Source organism: Podarcis pityusensis, assembly GCF_964106645.2.
Source record: "Podarcis pityusensis genome assembly, chromosome: 9".
Classification (NCBI taxonomy): domain Eukaryota; kingdom Metazoa; phylum Chordata; class Lepidosauria; order Squamata; family Lacertidae; genus Podarcis; species Podarcis pityusensis.
Genome location: NC_138034.1, coordinates 3,895,329 through 3,915,991, shown reverse-complemented (window position 1 = coordinate 3,915,991; position 20,663 = coordinate 3,895,329). Strand labels below are relative to the sequence as shown.

Below are 20,663 nucleotides of genomic sequence, written 5' to 3'. Positions count from 1 at the left end.
TTGCATTGTGTTCTGTTCTATTCCATTCCACTGTATTCCATTTCATTCCCCGCCTTTTCCCCAAACAGAAACCAGGCGGCTTCCAGCAAAGAAACAAGAGCAGCCAATCACAGACCGCGCCACATTCCCAGGGGCGGAGCCAAGAGCAAGGGGGCGTGGCCTGCAGACCCGCCGTCGCGCGTCTGTTTTGTTTTGCCCCGCTGCTGCTGCGCGCACGCGCACTTTGGCGGGCGAAATAGCCCCGCCACCCCGCTCGCCTTATGGGCCGACGGTGCCCCTCTTTCCCCCCGTGCGTTTCGTTGTCTCGCACTTCCGGCGCCGTCCTTTTCTGCTTCCGGGTTGGGGCGGAGAGGGTGGAGCGTCGCGGGCGCCGCCGCTGCTGCTGCCGCTGCCGCTTCCTCGGTAACCAGCCGCCGTGTGAGGAAGCGCCATGTCCAGCAGCGGCAGCGCCGTCGCCGCAACAGCAGCACCAGCAGCGGCGGCCTCGGCGACCACAGCCTCGCCTCCCGCCCAGCCGCCGCCGCCGCCCCCTCCGCCTCCCCCGCCGCCGCCTCAGCCGCAGCCCCCGCCGCCGCTCCCCGGGACCTCCTCGGCCGCCGCCGAGCCCGAGCTGGTCTCCCTCATCCTCAACCGCCTCAAGAGCCAAGGCCTCTTCGACCAGTTCCGCCGCGACTGCCTGGCCGACGTGGACACCAAGGTGAGGGGGGGCGGGGAGGGGGCCCTTCGGAGCCCCGTTTGCCCACAGACTCGCGCCCTCCGCCACGCCCACACCAGGACCAGCCCCTGGCGGCGGCGGCAGCGGCAGCAGGAGGCGCTTCTGGAAACGCCCCCCCGTCGGACAGCAGAAGCTCTTCCTGTTGAGTGCCTGCCTGCCTGTCTGCCTGCCTGCCAGAGGCGTCGAGGGCTGCAGCTCGGGGGTGGAGCCTGTGCTTCTTGCACGCACAGGAGGGACCAGAGCCCTGTCCTTGGTATTAACGTTGTTGCTTTTAGGTTTATTTACACACACATACGCCCTGCCTCTCTCCCCCCGCCTACAAGAGCGACTCGAGGCGTGTGAAGGACGAGAATAAGAACTGCTGGAAACGTAGAAGAAGGAAACTTTAATAGACTTAAAACTGCCCATCTGTCTATCAGAGGCGCCACGTTTCGCCTGACATTGGGGCGAGGGCCATGTGACGTTGTGCAGTTGCACGCACAACTCTTGAATCAGGAGGAAGCCCAGCGCAGAGCCCAGCCGTGCAGAATGGCAATGTGCTTGGCCGCTGGCCTCTCCATGGCTGGCCCTGTTGGCAAAGTGAGCTACGCAGAGGGGGCAGTCATGATGGGACTTGTAGTCCCCACTGGGCCTGCCCCAGAGGCAGGACTGGGAGGTGCGGCAGAGGCAGTGACCTGTTGGTCATAGGGCAGGGTATGACCAGAGGCTCAGGACTCTGGGAGCTCAGTCCCATCCAAGAGACTTTGAGGGGCCGGAGACACCTCTGCCCCCTAGAGTTGGTGTGTGTTTCTCAAACTTGGGTCTCCAGCTGTTGTCAGACTACAACACTCATCCCTAACTAGCAGGGGTGATGGGCGTTGTAGTTTGGAGACCTGAGTTTGAGAAACAGAGATCTGTTAAAACCATGCAAATAATTACAGTAAGGAAAACAGCAGGGCACCAGCCCCTCCCATTAAAAGCAGTCAGTTCCTAAAGGCCTGTTGGAAAGGACAGTGAGCCTGCCTAGCATCTCTAGGTAAGAAATTCCAAAGTTGCCTGGGAGCAGCCACCCCTGAGAAGGCTCCTCTGTGTGAAGCCCCAAACCTGCTGCCAGCCAGTGCAAGCAATATGGAGCTAGACTTGTTTTGAGGCAGCTTCCTGTGCTGCTGTGGCTCGAGGTGTGGAGTAGAAGCTTTGGGTTGGGGTGGGCAGCCGGCAGACTACTGGGCAGAGCCTGGCTGTGCCTGGCGGTTTGGGACATGTGGCTTAATGGATGTGGGTTTTTACCTAAAAGTGAAAACAGAGACAAGTATAAAACAGCTCTTTCCCTTTAATTCTCCACCTTTGTGCTGTGAATTTGCTCCTTAACCAGAATTTTTAAGGTGAAAGTCGAAAGCATGAGGTGTCAGGTCAAACAGAAGACCTTGCAATCCTAGTTGCCAGGCAATTGAGAAAGATACCAAAGCTCTGCCCTCACCCGACCACTATTGTGAATACTCCTTCATCTGTTTTCCTCTTCCCTAGACTAGTATCTTAGTGACATAGATCTCACTGTGGTAGGAAATTTGTGGGGGGGCTGTACCACTTCGGACTGAAGGTGCAGACTCATATGATAGAATGATTTGCAATTCAAAAACATGCTTTGTGCGTACAGAATTAGATGTTGAGGAGAACTAGGCTATTGTAGCATGCATTGAGTGCAGATTTATTGTTGAAAGGCAACTAAAATTTCAAATAACAGTAGTGTGTGAGGATGTGTCTGCATCTATACTGCAAGTGCAACAGAGTACTCAGTGCTGTTTTTCCAGACAGAGGTGTAGGAACTCACCCTTGTTCTCTCACAATGGCGCCCACCTGAAAAAAAGCCATGAGATCTTGGTTTAAAACAAATTATGCTAAATTTCATAACAAGCCAACTTCAAGCCGTGTCTGGCTCCTTAAAATTACCCTTGTGTAAACCAGAATCCTCAGGTTGAATATAAAACCAAGCAGGGATTTGATTGAAACAAAACTTTTTCTGTGTTGCATGCAAGCCTGACAGTTAGATTGGACTCATTCAGGCTTTTCAACATAGTGCTAAACCTGTCAGTTTGGATTTCATAGTGCAGAAAGTATTAATCTGATGTGTAGAGATCTTTCCTGTTCTGCTTAATTCAAGAGGGTTCTGGAAGCTTCTCTGTGTGAAAGAAAGAAACAGAAGGATCATGATGTTTGTGTTATTCCTTCAGAGAAGCTGAGTACAGCTGGCTTAAACTGATTCTCTTCTCTTCTTCAAGGTTATGCTGACTACACTATAATAAGAGGCCAGAAGGAGCCTTGGTTTCACTTTCTCTTTCTATCTCTTTTGCTTCTAGTGTGGTGTTCTGTACATAGCATGCTTTAGTGTTAAGGTTTAGTCTTATTATAAGTTATTGTAAGTTTAAGTTAAGTCTGCTGCAACTGGATTTCTTATGGACAGTGCCAATCCTGAATGTATTGGATTTGTGATCATTATGCTCATTTTTCTTAAGTAGCAGTAAAGCTCTGCTGAATGAAATACAATTGCCTCTGGTCTATTTTGGGGGGAATCCTGCAGTGTGTTTAAGTTTTTACTCTGCTAACTATACATTGGAATCTGCTCTGGATCAATACTGAGTAGAATTTTAATGTCAAAACTATGGTTGGTGTTATATGTAAATGCGGCCAATTTCAGCCAATATGGAAGGCTTAAGCAAGTGAGATACCGACTCCTGGCTTAAGACCTGTTGGCAGGGAAATGTTCTTTAAATTAAAGCATTTGTTCCTCTGCCCCAGTTAGAGAAGGCTGGTGTGTATTATGTATTTCCTCCCCCTTTTTAATTGAGTCACTTTAAGCTATGGTGTGTTATCAAACTAATAGACTAGACACGTTAAAATCAATGGGCTTAGTTAGTGACTAGCTTAAATCCATGGATTTCAGTGAGACTTCTACTGTGTATGAATAAGTGAGATCCCACCCATAGATCTTAAATTGCTTGGGTGGTATTCAGCTAAGTTTTACTCAGAGTAGACCCATTGAGATTAGTAAATATAAATTAAACCCATTAATTTCAATGGGTCTACACTGAGTTAAACTTAGTTGAGTACCTTCCATTGTGTCCAATCTCATGAATGCCAAGGATATGCTAATAAGAAGTTTCACATAGCATTTCTCATTTTTCCTTTTAGCCTGCTTATCAGAACTTGAGGCAGCGGGTGGACAACTTTGTTTCCAACCATCTAGCAACTCATACATGGAGTCCTCACCTGAACAAGAACCAACTGAGAAACAATATTAGACAACAGGTTCTCAAGTAAGTTTCACTCCTTAAAATGCAGCAATGCCTAATGTAGTTGCATTGGAGAAAACAGTACAGGGGTCCAACAAAAGCTTTTTTAGTGGTGTTCAGATAGCTGCTGACACATCATAAATTAAAACATCCTTCATTTCAAGACCAGTTTGACAGGGGTGGGAGTGGGAAGACTGCTGTTTGAGTCATTGTGACAACTTACTAGTCTCTGAATTTAGTAGGAAGTTCACAGAAATATAAGAAATCATATGTATTGTATTTATCACTTATACTGCTTAACCTAAGAAACTGGATCTCCACTCCATTTTTTTAACATAGAAAAAGCACTTAACTAGTTTCAAGAACAATTTAGGGAGTAGTGTTTAATAGATTACCATGTTTCAACTTGAGGATATTACAGGTGTAGGCTTTGCTATGTTTAAATACAAATAAATTCATATTTATTTCCATATCAGGTTATTATATTATTTTGAAAGCCAGATATTTACTATTGCTGTCTTCAGCACCATTGGGGTACAGTTTACCACGATTACCAACCAAGCATTAAAGGGAAATAGAGCTTTTATACAGTCTCAGAAGGTACAATTTAGGTTCATTACATGCTTTAAGTGTCCTATGAGTTAATACCAAACTCATTCTCCGAGCGTAGAGCCTTATGTAGCCAAAATGGCACCATCCAGTTACAAGTGGGAGTTATCAGCAGGCTTATGGCGTCTCCCCAGACTTGCAGAACATAAGAAATGTTTAGTGGGGGAGCCTTAATGGGGACTGGGGCTACATTTTTACCTAAAAGCATTTTGAAAATTGGTAATACTTTAACTTTTTAATTCTGTGTGTGTGTGTGTGTGTGTGTGTGCGCGCGCCTGTATTGTAATGACCATTGTCTACAAACAGTGAAAATTTGATTGACTGAATTACAAGATAAAAAAGAGTATTTCTGTTGGCTTGAAGCAAAAACAAAGTATTGCTTTTTAGCAAGTGTATTCACTGCGTGTGCTTCAGCACTGTTATCCCCATAATGGGCAGCCAAGTATTTTTCCCCTGCTCCTCCCCGTAAACAAGTTTGAAGCTTTATTGTTATAGTGCATTATTATAAGAGAGCTGGGGTAGGGTAGTGGCTAAGTGTGACCTATGAACCAGGAAGATCCAATTTCAAATGCTGCAGTAAATTTCATATGTGTTGTTTAGGCTAGTGACTCTCTGTCACTATCAAATACATGCATGCTTTGTAATATGCAGATGAATCTAGAGTATCTTATTAGGCTGTTGGGAACCCCAAGAATATATGTGATGAAGTCTTTGCACAACTGAAATAAGCTCTGACTATTGTTATCATCATCGTCGTCATCTTCTTCCTGTACAGAGTTATTGCAGGACCAATATGAGGCGAACTTCCTAGACAAAAATATGCTATTTTATGTTGTTGTTTTGTTTCAGATCTGGAATGCTAGAATCTGGAATTGACAGAATAATTTCTCAAGTTGTCGATCCAAAGATCAATCACATATTCAGGCCGCAAGTAGAGAAAGCTGTCCATGAATTTTTAGCCACATTAAGCCACAAAGAGGAGGCCAGTCCCATCGCAGCTGCACCTGAGGAAAAACCAGACACTTCTGTTCTGATGCAAGGTATTTATGTCCATTGCTCCTGGCAGAACTGATGTGCTATGAAGTCTTAATTTGGAGCTTGGTGACTATGTAAGCAGATGGAAAGGTATCAAGGAAGGGAAGTTGAAGTTTAGCCTCCCAACTTCTTAGTAAGTGTTCATGGTGCAATCTTACCAGTATAGGAGTTGGTCTGAAATTGAGTTGAGTCCTAATTAATTATCATAATTTCCTCCAAGGATCAATTATATGTAGGATGATTCTGTCATTTATTCTACTCATATTGATCCAGAGCAGAACTCCAGTGTATAGTTAGCAGAGTAAAAACTTAAACAGGTTGCAGGATCCCCAAAAAATAGACCAGAGGCAATTGTATTTCATCCAGCAGAGCTTTACTGCTGCTGAAGAAAATTGAGCATAATGGTCACAAATCCAATACATTCACGATTGGCACTGTCCATAAGAAGTCCAGTTGCAGCAGACTTAACTCAAACTTGCAATAACTTATAATAAGACTAAACCTTAACACTAAACATACTATATACAAAACACCACACAGATGGAAAGAGAGATGAAAAAGAGAGTGAAACCCTGGTTCCTTCTGGCCTTGCTATTAGAGTCAGCATGACCTTGACAGAAAAAGATAACAGAATCAGTTTAAGCCTGCTGTACTCAGCTGCTCTGAAGGAATAACCCAAACATCATGTGTTTCTTTCACACAGAGAAGCTTCCACAACTCTCTTGAATTAGTTGCAGGTAGGTAGCCGTGTTGGTCTGCCGTAGTCGAAACAAAATAAAAAAATTCCTTCCAGTAGCATCTTAGAGACCAACTAAGTTAGTTATTGGTATGAGCTTTAGTGTGCATGCACACTTCTTCAGATCTTCAGCTGGTCTCTAAGGTGCTACTGGAAGGAATTTTTTAATTTTCTCTTGAATTAATTAGAATAGGAAAGATCTCTACACATCAGTACTTTCTGTGCTAAGAAATGCAAACTGGAGGATCCCCCTGCCCCAGAAAAATCTTTGATCACATTGGACGTTCACAATATACAGTGGTACCTCTGGTTGCGAACGGGATCCATTCCGGAGGCCCGTTCGCAACCTGAAAAGAACGCACCCCGCGTCTGCACGCGCGGGTTGCAATTCGCCGCTTCTGCACATGTGCTTGATGGCATTTTGCGCGTCTGTGCATGCACGAGCGGTGAAACCCAGAAGTAACCCTTTCCGGTTACTGCAGGACACAACCTGAAAATGCACAATCTGAAAAAAACGTAACATGAGGTATGACTGTATGCGTGAAACCTGCAATATCCCCTCCCCCCAATTCTTCAGGTTTCTTTTTTGCTTTAATATATGAGACATAAATGTAAGAGCAGATTTTTCAGACTAATGGATGACATTTGTTCTTTACTTAACTCCTTTGAAGGTGTTCCTGCTTCCACTCCAAGCACAAATGTAGCTAATGATGCTATGTCCATTTTGGAAACAATCACTTCTCTAAACCAAGAAGCAAGTGCAGCCAGGGCATCCACAGAAGCAACAAATTCAAAGACTAATGACAGAGTCCCGAAAAAACTCCTGTCTCAGCAGAGCACAGATGGTGGTATAGAGAAAGACGGTGGTGTAGAGAATTCAGAAGATCTGCTAGATGGAGAGAAATTGCTTTGTGACTCTGCAGAAGAAAGCTCTGAACCAGTATCCAACTCAGAAGATGTAAATAACTTATTTTCTTCAAGTGAAGAAGGGAAAAGTCTGTCAAAAGAAATTAACAGTTTGGTTAACCCAAGCAAGGAAGCTGCACAGGAAAGTGATGAGCAGAAAAGTAAACTGATGGCCCAAAGTGATAGGAAAATAGAGAGCATGGAGAAAGGAGAGAGGAAAAAGGAGAAGAAAGAAAAATCTGAGAAAAAGTTGGACCGCTTGAAAAAGAGTGGTGAGGATCTAAAGGCTAAAGAAGAGAAGTCCCTGAAAGATAGAGAGGCAGAATCAGCCAAATATTCAGCTCTGGAGAAGAACAGTAGTAAGCACAAAGCAATTGAAAGTACAAAAGAAGGTATAAAAACCACAGGTTGCCATGCAATATGAGGGTGGGGCGGGGCTATTGGGGTTGATAAGAAAGTTCTAATTTCTGTAGGATGCTCTGTAGTGTTAGAAAGCAAATATTTGCAACAGCATTTTGTTGCTTATGTGTACTTAGAGTCCCATTTTTTTTCATCTGCAATTTGATGGCAAAATTTAAGAGACCAGAAGCAGCTTTCCATGTGATGTTTGAAGGATGTAAATTGGCAAGCCTCCCCCAGGCATTCATGTAAGCCATTTCCACTTGCATGTGGGACTCTGGGCCCATGTTTTAAAAGATCTTCCTTTCTTTCAGAACTAGTTTTGGAGGATTCTGATGTTGACATACTCAGTGATATCACTGTTAGCTCTGTGCACACCAGTGATCTTTCTTCCTTTGAAGAACAAAGTGAAGAGGAAGTTGCACTTTCAGACAGCACAGAAGAAGGAGAGATCGTTTCTGATGGTAAGGTAACAGTCCTGAAGCTGCACTGGATTTAATTCCCTAGCCAGGAGAAAGCAAAATGTGAACATTTGTCTTCAAATATGCATCTTTGACCACTAGTCAAGGCAGGAAGGAGTAGCTAGGGAGGCTGGGAGTTGTCCCAACAGCTGGGGACCCAAGTTTGAGAAATAATGTGTTATACTGATGTTGATACAGAGTTTAAGTTGATAACATCTGATTGCAGTAGTGGCTGGCGGTGGGGGTGCTGTTACTTCCCTGGCCTCTCAATACGGGTGTTGCTACCAGTAATAATGAGGTTCAGGGGCAAGGCAGGAGGGAGGTTCATGCAGGTGCTGCAGTGGAGCCAATCAAATGCTTCCTTTGCTGGGTCTGCAGTGCAGGAACCTCCCTGCTGATTCGCCCCTCTTAGCTACCAATAGTGAGTTGATTAGGAAACCACACCACTTTGCCACCTGCTACTATCTGCCCTAAATGCACACATGGGAGCGTTCATGCAAGCTCGCACAAACGTACACACTGATACCTAGGTACAACACAGGAAAAATATTTTTCATCAGTATTGACATGAAATCACCCATTTTTTTGAAATTGGTCAAAAATGAATTGAGCATACAGTTCAGTAGCAGAGATGTTACGTGCCCTCACATAGACAACCTACTTTCATCACAGGGTTAAATTTGCTGTGTTCTGTGCAGTTTGAAAATTGCATAGCTGTGGGCACAAAACTCTTAAATTAATCTGCAGCCAAATGCTAGGCTTGTCTTTATCATCTCATTAATCCCATGTAATCTGTTAGTTGAGAGTGTAGTATAATCTAAATGGGGTGTTCAGTTAGGGCTGTACACAGGCCCCTAATCCACCCTGTGACTGAAATCTGTGGCCCGTGGATCAGGTTGATATGCCCTGTGCCACCTGGGGACCACCTTGGAGCTGTCCCCCAAACAAGTGGGGGATTGGAGTACCATTTTTAATGGGTTTTAAAACCACGTTTTAATATTCAGTTAAAATGGGGCTTTAAAATGATCAAGGATGGAGGTGCACCATAACTGTGCAGAATAGGATCCTGCCTGGTGCTGCTTTGCAAGTGGCTTTGCTGCGGGAGATCTTGCAGTGCAGCACCCACTGCCCATGGAATCAGTGCCTCTGCTCAACAGCTGTTGCATCAGTTCTGTGGGGCATCAAGGCAGGAAGGAGACTCATGGCATTGCCAGCCAAGTAAGTCTTGGAGGTATTGCACAGTTTTCTGGCCCGGCCCAGTCTGGCCCAGTTTATCTGCCTCTACTTCTGCCTGCTGTCCCATCCTCTGACAGCAACAAATTTGTCTGGACCAAGACAACCTGACTCAGAGCAATTCATGGCTGTGTACTCGAGTTGTCTGAGTGCGCCAAAGAAGCCCCATTTGGCTTGGGCCTCATCTAAATCCAGGGCTCAGCCTAGGGTTCATCAGGCCATCTATTCAAATGCTAATACATTTTCTGATTTTAGTGGATATGCCTGTGCTACGTCACAAATTGAAACCAATGCATACCTTCAAGAAATTCTTGCTGAGACAGCTAGGTATTCTACAATACTGTTGCAATATTTCAATTTCCAGAATCCTTGCCAACTTGCCTTGTAGCACCTGTGTACTAAGTGCTCTATGTTGCTGTTTATTAATAAACTAACTAACTAACTAACTTTAACCCCAACAGATTTTGGGGATTTAAGCTCTCCCTTAGTTTTAGATGTGTGGGAAAACAAGGCAAGAATTTGAAGAGATCTGTGCAAGCACAGAATGTTTGTCAACTGGCCAGGGGGCGGTGGGGAAGCTTGCCTTGGGTGGCTGATTTTTCACTTCCAGCTTCTGCATGGAGCGCTGCTCCAGTAGGTCCCCTGACTGCCAGTATCAGATTTTGAGGTGGAACACAAGGAGCTACAGTAGGAAGAAGGCAGAAAGGTTCTTTTGTTCACATGGAACTTTCTGCCTGTCCCTTTCATCCCAACCTAGATCTGGCTTTTAAAAACATCTTTCCGTTAAGGTTGGGGTGGGGTACTTGTGTCCTTCCAGATGTTTGTTGGGCTCCAGTTCCTATTATCCCAGAACTTCGCCTTTGCTGATGGGAGTTGGAGTTCATTGACATCTTGCATGGCACCAGATTCCTTATCCATGCTGTCTAGTAACCTTCATTGTCTCTTATGTTTCTCTAGATGACGAAGAAGAACATAATCAGGTTAAAACAAAGCCAGAAGCTGATTGGGCCAGCAATAAAAAAACAAAATCTGGACGACACGCTTACGTCCATAAGCCTTACCTCTACTCCAAGTATTATAGTGATTCTGATGATGAAGGGACTGTGGAGCAACGCCGCCAGTCTGTTGTAAGTTTGGTTTATTTTATTTATTTTTTAAAAAAAATATTTAGCAAAGAAATGAGAACAAGAAAACAATCGAAACTACAAACACAGTACATGCGTAGACATTTCAGGGATAAGAAACTGCTTCTCTCCTTTGTTCTGACCTATTTTGGAATGCTTGGAACACAAACTAGTACAGTTTGGACTAGTGTTGTGCCATTCTCAAGCCTCTTGCTTTTTATCAATTAATGTGGCAGTCAGCTATTCCTAATGATAGCTCTTCTGACCTCCAGTCTTTTCAAGAAGCATTTCTGGAGACTTGGCCTTGGTGTGCTTATGTCCAGTAGTCTTAATGGAGGGAAAACTGAAGAATATTAATAAAGGTTTCATGTCTTGAGGAACTCGTTAATTTCTTTATCGGATGAACTTCTGTTTGATACACAAAATTACTGCCGGCATATTGATCCATTGGAGAGGGTTTTGTTTTGCATTTCAGAATAGATTGGTACTGTGTCCAGACTGAGTTAATTTGCTTGATTACAATTTCTGGGGGGAGGGGGTTTACTTTGCAGACAAGAAAGTACAATCGAAAGGGTTATTAGGTTTTTAAAAACATATTGTGGGTTTATTTCAATAAAACAAAAACAGTTATGGCCAGCATCTAGAGAAGCCTTTGCATGACAGGAATAGGGTTTTCAGGTTTTGCTTTCTTGCAGCAGTCCTTCATACCTCATTGAGTGTCACTGAAGATACTCTTCTAGCCTTCAGGGAAGCTTTCTGGGGAGACATAGATTCTGCTGCTGGAAGCAGGGTAGTGAAAACATGCTTTGGATCCCATCATATAAACTCCCATTTTCTTATCTTCAGGCTAGAGAAAAAGAAGAGAGACTGTTAAGGAGAAGGCTTAACAGAGAAAAACTTGAAGAAAAGCGGAAACAGAAAGCTGCAGAAAAAACGAAAACACTGAAAAGTGCAAATCAAGGTGCTGAGCTGTACTTCAGATGAACATATCTTGTGTTGTTTTCTAGTTGCGAGTTAGTTGCTTTTTTTGCACAAGAGAGTGTATACTTAATTTAGTACTCGCCAAACAATTTATTTTGCATCCAAAATAACAATATCAGAAATTGCAGCTTGAGACTTTACTGTGTCGTTCTAGGTAAAAACACTCAAAACCTGGAAGAAACTCCTGCCAGAGGACTTGAATTGAAAGCCAGCAGTGCCAGCATCAAGGATGTGCTGAAAGAACAAAGGTTTTTAGAAAAGAAGGTAGCCCTCAGCAGGAAAAGAAAGAGAGAGTCAAGGTACTTGCAGAGGACATAAAATTAGTACGTTTTGCATACTACAAAGTGCAAATCCTTTGAAAGTAGTATAGATACAGTTTGAAATAGTTTGAACCCCCTCTAAGGTTCACAGACCCCTGGGCTGGTGTTCATAGTTCACCCATCCAAGATAAGATTAGTAGCAGGCGGCAGTCTTTTAAGCCGAGCACCTTGCAGGAAAGTTCATCCCAGAGAGCTTCAGTTAATGACGTCTAACTATTTTTGAAGGACAACTGAGATGTCAGGCTGCATTCTGTTTTAGCCCTTTTCTAGCATTAATGAAAGTATGGGAAGGCATCTTTTCTGCAAACCCATTAGTGTGAGGAAAGTTCCTCCATGCCGGCTTCCTTCAACCTTGGTGCATCTCTCGCCCTCCAGGCGTCTCCACAGGGTTTTCAGGGGTCTTTCCATTTAAGGCTCTAATTTGCTCTCCCCCCCCCCCCATTGTAGCAGTCCCCAGTGCAAATAGGAGCTTTATCTTTTTTAAAAAACAAAACTTAGTTGTGTATATTTCAAAAATAGATCATTCTTTTTGTCCAGACCTATCTTTTATCCCTAATATTCAGCCATACATTAACTTCAGGAATTGGTCTCCCCTTTATCCAAGTCAATTTTGCTCTTGTGTGTTGTGCACTTGAGTTCTCTTTGGATCATATTAAGCCCTTGTGAAAATATAAGGCCCTCGTTATTACCTTTAAATACTCTTCCAGGTAAGGGGAAGAGTCCAGGAGCAATATTTTCCTTAGAGCATATTACTCTCATTTAGTCCACCAGCAGTGTTGAAATTCTAAAGTATATCCTGGTGGACACTATTAGAGTATCTGCTGCGTCTGCAGCTTTGGGGGCACAGCTCCGCTTGAAGAAATTTGTAGAGCTGCTACAGGGACTTGTGTCCATACTTGCACTAGGCATTACAGCCTCCCCCAGCCTGGTGTCCTCTAGATGTTTTAGGCCAGTGGTTCCCAACCTTTTTTGGCCATGCCCCACCTAAGCATCTCTAAAATCCTGATGCCCTCCCCCCGCCCCCGTGACATATACCGTATTTTTTGCTCTATAGGACGCACCAGACGATAAGATGCACCTAGTTTGGGGGGGAGGAAACAAGAAGAAAAAAATTCTGAACCCCAGAAGCCAGAACAGCAAGAGGGATCTGGCTTCTGGGATAGCCTCTTGCTGTTCTGGCTTCGGGGACAGCCTGTGAAGCCTCCGCAGGGCAGCGGGGTGCCTTCACCCTGCTGTCCTGCGGAGGCTTTGCACAGCTAACCCCAAGCTAGAACAGGGAGACCGAGCGCTGCGCACACACATTTTCCCTTACTTTTTAGAAGGGAAAAAGTGTGTCTTATAGAACGAAAAATACGGTAATTCTTATTAGTCAAAAAGTGAACTCCTGTTCACATGGAGGAAGCCTAAAAGGCCATTAACTTGGTCTATGCAAGCTTCCAAATTGCTTCCCTTAAAAATCAAATTGCCCCCCTGTGGGGCACCCCACATTGGGAACCACGGTTTGAGGCCCATAAACAATGACCATTGGCTGCACTGATAGGTGATGATGGGAGTTATAGCCCATGACATCTCTTTTTTTATTATTCTTTCAGGCATGAAGAAGAAGGCAAGAAGAAAAAATGTGAGCAGCTTGAGAAGGATACTGGAGAACCTCAGAAGATTCCTGAAGTAAGTCCATAATTTAAACTTTGGTTCTTGTTCTGTAAGACTGTAAGCTTGATCTGTACCTTTAAAATTCAAAGATATAATTAGTATTGTCTGCACTTCAGTACTGTTTTATAGGTTTTAAGCCATTAGTATAATGAAGAAAATCTTAACTACTAAGATTTAAGTTAGATTACTATTAACCTTTTAAAAATGATTTAATACACAAAATTACATGCTGCACAATGCAGTTAATTCTTCCAATTAAATTCAAGGATTTCAGTTCAGACAAGGAGCATGGGCTTTGACATAATTCAGGTGAAAATAGCCTTTTGCACAAAGAAATCATACTTACATTTTTATATTGTAGGGTGTTGAAAAGCCCTCCCCAAAAGAAGTGAAGGCCAGTCAAGGCAAAAATGAAGCAAGTAAACTTGTGAGAAGACTTTCAGAGACGGTGCATTCAATTGATGAAAACAGAAATGATTCCAAGGTAGAAAAAGAACACAAAAGAAGACCATCTACTTCTCTCCAGGTGGAAGGAATGCAGCAAGATACTGAGCCCCGAGATCCCAAATCTCAGATTGATAGAGCAGAGACCAGCTCAGAAGAACCTCAGAAGCAGAAAAGCATACTTAAAAATGAAAAGCATGTTAAAAAGGATGATTCAGAAATCCAAAGTTTTAGAAGTGCACCCAGGAAAGAGGCTAGATCATCAAAAGATAAAAATGAAAAAGAGAAAAGTATTTCTGAAGATAAATTATTAATTAAGCATAAATGTAAAGGAGATGTGTTTCATAAAACAGGTGATGAGGCTGAAAATTTGCCATCTGAGAAAGGGCTGAAAAGCGAGGAGAATCTTCAGAAGCATAGCCAGCTAACAAAATCTTTTTCAGATGACAAAGCTGAACGGAAGAATAAGCACAGAAGTGAAAGGAAAACATCAGCAAACAGCAAAGATCTGAAAAGTGTTTCTGAACATGCTTTAAAAAATGAAGAAAGTTCACGTAAAGAAAACAGAAAAGACAGACAGGGTTCTATAGAGAAATCCAGAGCAGACCACAAGTCTAAAAGGCTGTCAAGTGATTTAAGGCCACAGAAAGAGTCTCAGGGTACATCAAAGCAACATAGTTTTGTAACATCAAGGAAAGGGGAAGGTTATTCAGAAGACAAACATGATGCAGAATCGACAAACTCTGATAACACTTTAAAGCAAGGTGATAGTATACACAAAGACAGGCGAAAATCAAAGAATGCTTTGGAAGAGAAGTTACTGTTAAAGTCCAGGTCCAAGAGTCACGGCAAGCAAGGCAAAATGCCTGAACCGGAACTACAAGAAAGTTCCTCCAAGCAGGAATCAGGACAGAAATCCGGGCCTAATTCAGAAGAGAGTGATCCAGATAAGCAGTGTAAATCCAAAACTGAAATTAAAGGTTTTGAAGAAAATTCTGTAGAATTGGACCCTGACAGTGGAGCACATTCAGTTAGTAGTTCTCAAAAAGACTTTAGTCATCGAGTTAAGTCACAGTCAGTAGAAAAATCATCTGCAAAAGAGAGAAATAAAAGTGATAAAGATTTGAGTAGTTCAAGACTGGAAAGGAAAATGTCAGCTGAAGGTCACAAGAGCAGAAGTTTGAAGCATAATAGTAAGGACATGAAAAAGAGAGAAGATGACAACAAACCAGATGACAAAGGGGTTAAACAAGTAGAGACTCATGCAAAGTTGCAAGAAAATCTGCTCACAGATAAAAGAACAACTAAAAAATCAGCTAGTGAAAGCAGAAAGGGAAGTTTTTCATTCCAAGAAATGGATAAAGGAGAAGAAAAATCATCAGCAGAAATGTCAGTCTGGACTAGTGGGCACATGTTACGTTCTGAAGAATGCCAAGAGCCAATGGACATACAGTCAGAACAAAGGGACAGTAATGCACAGCATCAAATAACTCAACCTAAAGAAGAAATCAGTAATAATTCACAACAAGAAACTAAATTTAAAAACAATGCCAAAGACCAAATGCACCATAATTCATTGCATGAGTTGAATAAAACTTTGCCTACAAAGGAAATCTCAAAATCTTCCCCTTCCGGTTTCAGTAACCCCAAACAAAGGTTTGAAAAGACTCCTACGAAGGAAATGGATGTGCCAAGTGATACCTTTAAAAGTGAAGAAAGCAGTTCTCCAACCAAGCAGCTGTCAAATGAAGGTGTTGTCCATCAAAAATCTATGGATATGACTGTTGCAGAAGTCAAAAACCCTTTGAGTGATGTATCTCTGGAGAAATCTTTTAATTTGGATAGGCCAGCTAATAAAGATACCATTTCAGACAATGAAGCACATACTGCTAAAACGGAACAGCATGGTAGCATTATATTTGATGGTAACATAAAAGAGAGTGATATCACTGACATGGAAATTTCTAACGCAGGTGACAAAGGGCACCTAAGTTGTAAAGAAGTGACTGAAGAGAAAACGAGTGGTTTTATATGCATTCAAGAAGGTACTATGCAGAAGATTACTGGATTTGCTTTAACTGGCAGTATAAAGAGTGATCAAATGACCAGCCCAACTATAGTATTTACAGAGGTATGTGCAAACAAAGGCAAAACAAATGAAAACCATACTGTCAGTGGTGTAATAGAATTGTTGTCTTCAGGGTCAGTACCCAAGAACACTCCAGAAGAAATTGGTGAAATGTCCATGATGGCTAGTAAACAAGGAGGTGATTTAAGAAGAGTCGCTGAAGATAAAAATGAAAACAATGTAGTAGGCAGCAGTGTAGGAAGCAGCAGTTGTGTTAGCATCAGCAATAGCATGGAGACTGATGTGACTGTTATCGGGACCAGCACAGAGAGAACTACTGGGAGTGCTGTAACAGCTACTAGCACTGGAGGAAGCCAAAGTGAAGAAGGTACATCAATCCATTTGCAAAGAGAAGGCGATGCCACTATTACTTGCTCAGAAGAAAAAAGTGAGACTGCTTTGAGCTGTACAAGTATAGAAGCAGATGAAGGTTTCACTGTGGGATGTTGGACCCCAAATAAGGAAGGTGCTCATTCTGTATCAGAAAAGTGCTTTGATGAATGTCCTGTCACAGCGACTGAAGAAAGTGGTGTTGGCACTCAAGGACTTACCGTGTGTGAAAGTTCCTCAACCAGTACAAAGGAGGAAGAAAGTGGAGAATGCATTGTGAATTATGCAGAGGAGCATTCTAAACAATTAATCAGTGAAACTAGGGTAGAACTTGAACAGACTGTGAATAGTGTTGAAGCAGAAGAGAAAGATGATGCTGTAACCAGTGCAGGTTCTGAAGAAAGGTGTGTGGCTTCCGTCTGTAGCGGTACAAGCAACTTTGACAGTGCTACTACCTGCCTCAGTGAAGTAGAAAGTGATGGTGCTGTTACCAGTGCGGGTACTGAAGCGAAGGATAGACCTGTGACAAGTGAAAATCCAGATGAATTTCGGAGTAATGCAGCTGGAAGTGAGCATGCTAAAGCTGCTGAGGGTGCTGTGACTTGTACGGCTGCCGAAAGAGGAAGTCCTGGCTCTGCCATCTGTTCAGTGACTGGTACTGACTCGCAAGGTGAGCGTGCTGTGACTGGTGTGTGTGCTCAGACGGTGAACAATGTGGCAACTGGGCCGCACGCTGACAAGAGTGAAGACATTGTGAATGGTGAGAGTGCCGTCACCAGCACAGGCATAACAGCAGAAGATGGCCCTGAAGCTGCAGCTGCGTGCACTGGTTTGGAGGACAGCAATGAAGGTTTTGCAGCAGCTTCAGACACACAAGAAAAATACGAGTTTGCCACAGACAGTACAGCAGCTAGAGCTGAAACGAACATCATTGATGTCAGTCAAGGTTCCTATGATGATGAAGGTTGTGTGACTAGCACTGGTGCAAAAGAAGACGATGAAGAAGGTGAAAATTTTGTTACTAGTACAGGGAGAGGGAACGAAGAAGCGGAACAGACTTTGACCTGTACAGGAACAGAAGAAAGTGAAAGGGTGCTGATTTGTGTTGGAGCCAAAGAAAGTGGAAGTTCCTCCATCTGCCTTGCTGCAGGCCAGCTTAGAACTGACTTGGGTGAGCTGACCTCAGATGTTGATAAAGGTGCTGTTGACAGCATGACAGGCTTAGAGAAGGACTTGAAAATTGATGATATCCACAACAGTACAAAGGGAGTGGTTGAAAGTAGCACCACTAGTGTTGGTGTGGCCAGTGAAAATGTTATGGCATTTGGTGCAAAAAAAGAGTCTCAGTTTACTGAGAATTATGAATGTGACGTGATTAGTGCAACCTCAAAGCAAGGTGTGGATCAAGAGTCTGCTGTGGAAGAGAAGAATGAGGATGCCACATCTTTCATAGATATCAGGAAATCTGAAGGCCCATTTAGGATAGGCTCAAAGAAAGTAGCTGTTCTCTCAGCATCTGCTAATGAAGATGAGAGAAGTGAAGGTGAGACCATCTCTACAAGTGTGGTCAAAGTGTGCCCTACCTCAGCTCAGTCTTCTGCTAAGCATATTGATCAAACACCACTTGTTGCAAAAACAGTTGAAAACCTTGAGAAAACCCCAAGCCTCATCAGTACAGAAGATTTCAACACCCCTACGCCTAGCACAGCTGTTGACTATATGAATCAGGATGGAACTGCTAGTAAACAAAATAACGTTTCTACAAGTATCTTGGAAGAATTTGAAGCCCCTATGCCAAGTGCAACAATAGAAGATGGCAAAAGTGCATTTCTTACTATACAAGCTGCAGAAAAGACCACAACTGTGGAAATGGACGCTATTCCCATGCCTAGTATGTCAACTGGAAGTGTTGATGAAGGTAATACAGTTCATAGCAAAGAGGAAAGGGATGAATGCACTGTGATTTCCACAAGCATAGTTGAAGAGTTAGAGACTTCCATTTCCCAGGAAAGAACTGAAGATGCAGATGAACATTTCCCCTTAAGATTGGAACAAACTGCAGACACAGCTATGATCTCGACAAGCTCAGTGGAACAGTTTGAGACTTCTGTGTCTCCTGTTGAGGCACAAGAGATTGATCAGGTCTGTAGAACCCAAGGAAGGTTTGAGACTTCCACTATCTCTACTACGGAAGGATGTGACAAAACCATCCATGGTGCATTTGTGCCAGTAGAAGCTAAAGAAAGAACTATGGGTGCTGGAGTTTCCACAGAGGGAGCAGAACATGTTCAGGAAGCCACAAGCCAAGAGATTGAATTTGTGGTTCAAAACTCTGAAAAAAACAACCAGAGTGCTGTAATTTTGGTTCAGAAGAGAGGAGAGTATGATGCTCTTGGACTTAGTGTTGCCATTGCTAAACCTGACAAAGATTTGGTTGCCTTGAGTGCAGACATGCCGGAGGATAGTATAGCAGCCGGAATAGTGGAAGAATGTGACAGTGTCTCTACTGTTGCTGTCTCAGAGAAAACTCCACTTGAATTTTCAAGCAAAGAAGTTGAAGATGAACATGTGCTTCAAAAAGAAAGCCAAAGATTCCATCAGGGGGAACCTGAGGGTGCTGTGGAAGAATTAACCACAGATGACACCACAAGCACAGAAATGCCTGAAAATACAGTGCAATCTGATAGCATAGGAGAAAGCCTTGGCACAGAAATTTTGAACCCTTCTGTCAGTGATGGAACATCCACTGAAGACCGCGTGCATGAATGCAGAACCCAAGAGAGTGGGCAACATACCGAAGTTCCATCTGGTATGCCACTGGAACAGAAAAGTGGGGATGTAAATTTAGCAATAGACGATATTAGTCACAAGCCAGTATTAGAAACTGACCTGGGTGAAACAATGGATCTCCCCAACAGGAAATGCTCGACTTCATTACTTGTCGAATTGGGGGGAAATTCCAAGGACGGAGCACTTGGAGGAGGAAGAGTTCAGGGTAGTCACTTGGCTGACATAGATGCTAAAGCAGATGGCCAGAATGAAGAGGAAGCGTTTTCTCAAGGGAGTGTAGCATATCAGTCTGGTAAGATCCTTATGTACTGCAATATTTTGAGACTTCAGAATTTAATGATTGGGGTGTGTAGGAAGTTAGGAGCCAGTTAGCATAAATAAGCAAACTGCCTGCAGTTGATCAAGTATACAATAAATAATATAGTAAACAAAGTTGAGATGTTCCTATTTAATATAGTTAAGAACAGGATTAGGGTCAACTTTAGACTTTTAAGGATAGCAGCTAGATTATTGGCTAGCACGAAACCTTCATTTTTTTTGTTATTCAGCAAAATTTATATACCACTCTAAGCAGTTTTATTTACAACATTTCTATGAAACCCCTGAAATCAAATTTCCAAGAAAGGTGGCAATGATGAATAAAATTCAGTAAATCATGGTGCTAAAACCACAGCAGAGAGAATATGCACCTGAGGTTAAAATTCTTGGGGAACGAAAGGTCTCTCTGCCTGCTGCCCGAAATATACTGGTTTAGGTATCCGGCAGGTAAGTTTTATGTGGCATTACCCATTGAAATGAATGAACATAACTAAGTCAGGTATAATAACTTCAATGGGTAATTTAAACCGAGTAAAATGTACTTGAATACCACCCACACTCTTTAGCTGCCACATCTGACTTCAGATAGTGGGGTACTATGAAGCAGTAACTTGCAGTATAAAGTATAAAGTAGTGCAAAGAATCAAAGCCTTTATAAAACTGAAAATTGTCTTACAATCCTATACCTTTGAAATCATGGTGTGTAAATGTTACATTCTTTCGTCACTAGGGTTGTGCTGGATTTGGCAATATCTGGAAGAGTTAGGAATTTCTAGAACTGTTCTGTTTTGTGGAACAGACAATAAAGTTCACGTTTAACTTTCTATCTGGGATATCCTCTGAAGCCAAGCCATGGAAGGCTTAGTTATTTTAAACCCACCAGTTCCTAATGAAACACAGAGAAAGGAACAGTTACCTGCACCAGAAGCTTCTATCTTTAATAATCTTGTAGCATGGCCTTGAATGGGGAGAGAGATTAGCTTGCTTTTGCCTAGATATAAAATGCCACAGAGAATAAGGAATCATGCAAGTAAGTTTAATTGTAAAATCTTTACTGAAGAGAGCCAAAGGCACAACAGGGACACTGTATGCCCATTTCATCCCCCAAGAGGAATGTAGTTTGAGGGCGCCTGCTTCTGTCAAAGAGCCCAAAGCATAGAGACACTGTTGATTCATATGCTAGGGCCTTGTAAGAACATGCTGAATACCGAGCTT

At 43.0% G+C, this 20,663-nt stretch overlaps 1 protein-coding gene across 1 annotated transcript in view; it reads left to right on the top strand.

The window, feature by feature from the left end:
• The first annotated feature begins 349 nt into the window (after window positions 1–349).
• Window positions 350–20,663, top strand: part of BOD1L1 (biorientation of chromosomes in cell division 1 like 1) — a 38,402-nt gene continuing 18,088 nt past the window's right edge. Inside the window, exons 1-10 of the mRNA XM_081021485.1 lie at window positions 350–697; window positions 3,881–4,005; window positions 5,440–5,630; window positions 7,033–7,659; window positions 7,981–8,130; window positions 10,318–10,487; window positions 11,331–11,445; window positions 11,620–11,764; window positions 13,378–13,453; window positions 13,800–19,422. Coding sequence (XP_080877611.1) covers window positions 431–697; window positions 3,881–4,005; window positions 5,440–5,630; window positions 7,033–7,659; window positions 7,981–8,130; window positions 10,318–10,487; window positions 11,331–11,445; window positions 11,620–11,764; window positions 13,378–13,453; window positions 13,800–19,422 — 7,489 coding nt within the window. The 5' untranslated portion in view covers window positions 350–430. The remainder of the gene's footprint in view (window positions 698–3,880; window positions 4,006–5,439; window positions 5,631–7,032; window positions 7,660–7,980; window positions 8,131–10,317; window positions 10,488–11,330; window positions 11,446–11,619; window positions 11,765–13,377; window positions 13,454–13,799; window positions 19,423–20,663) is intronic.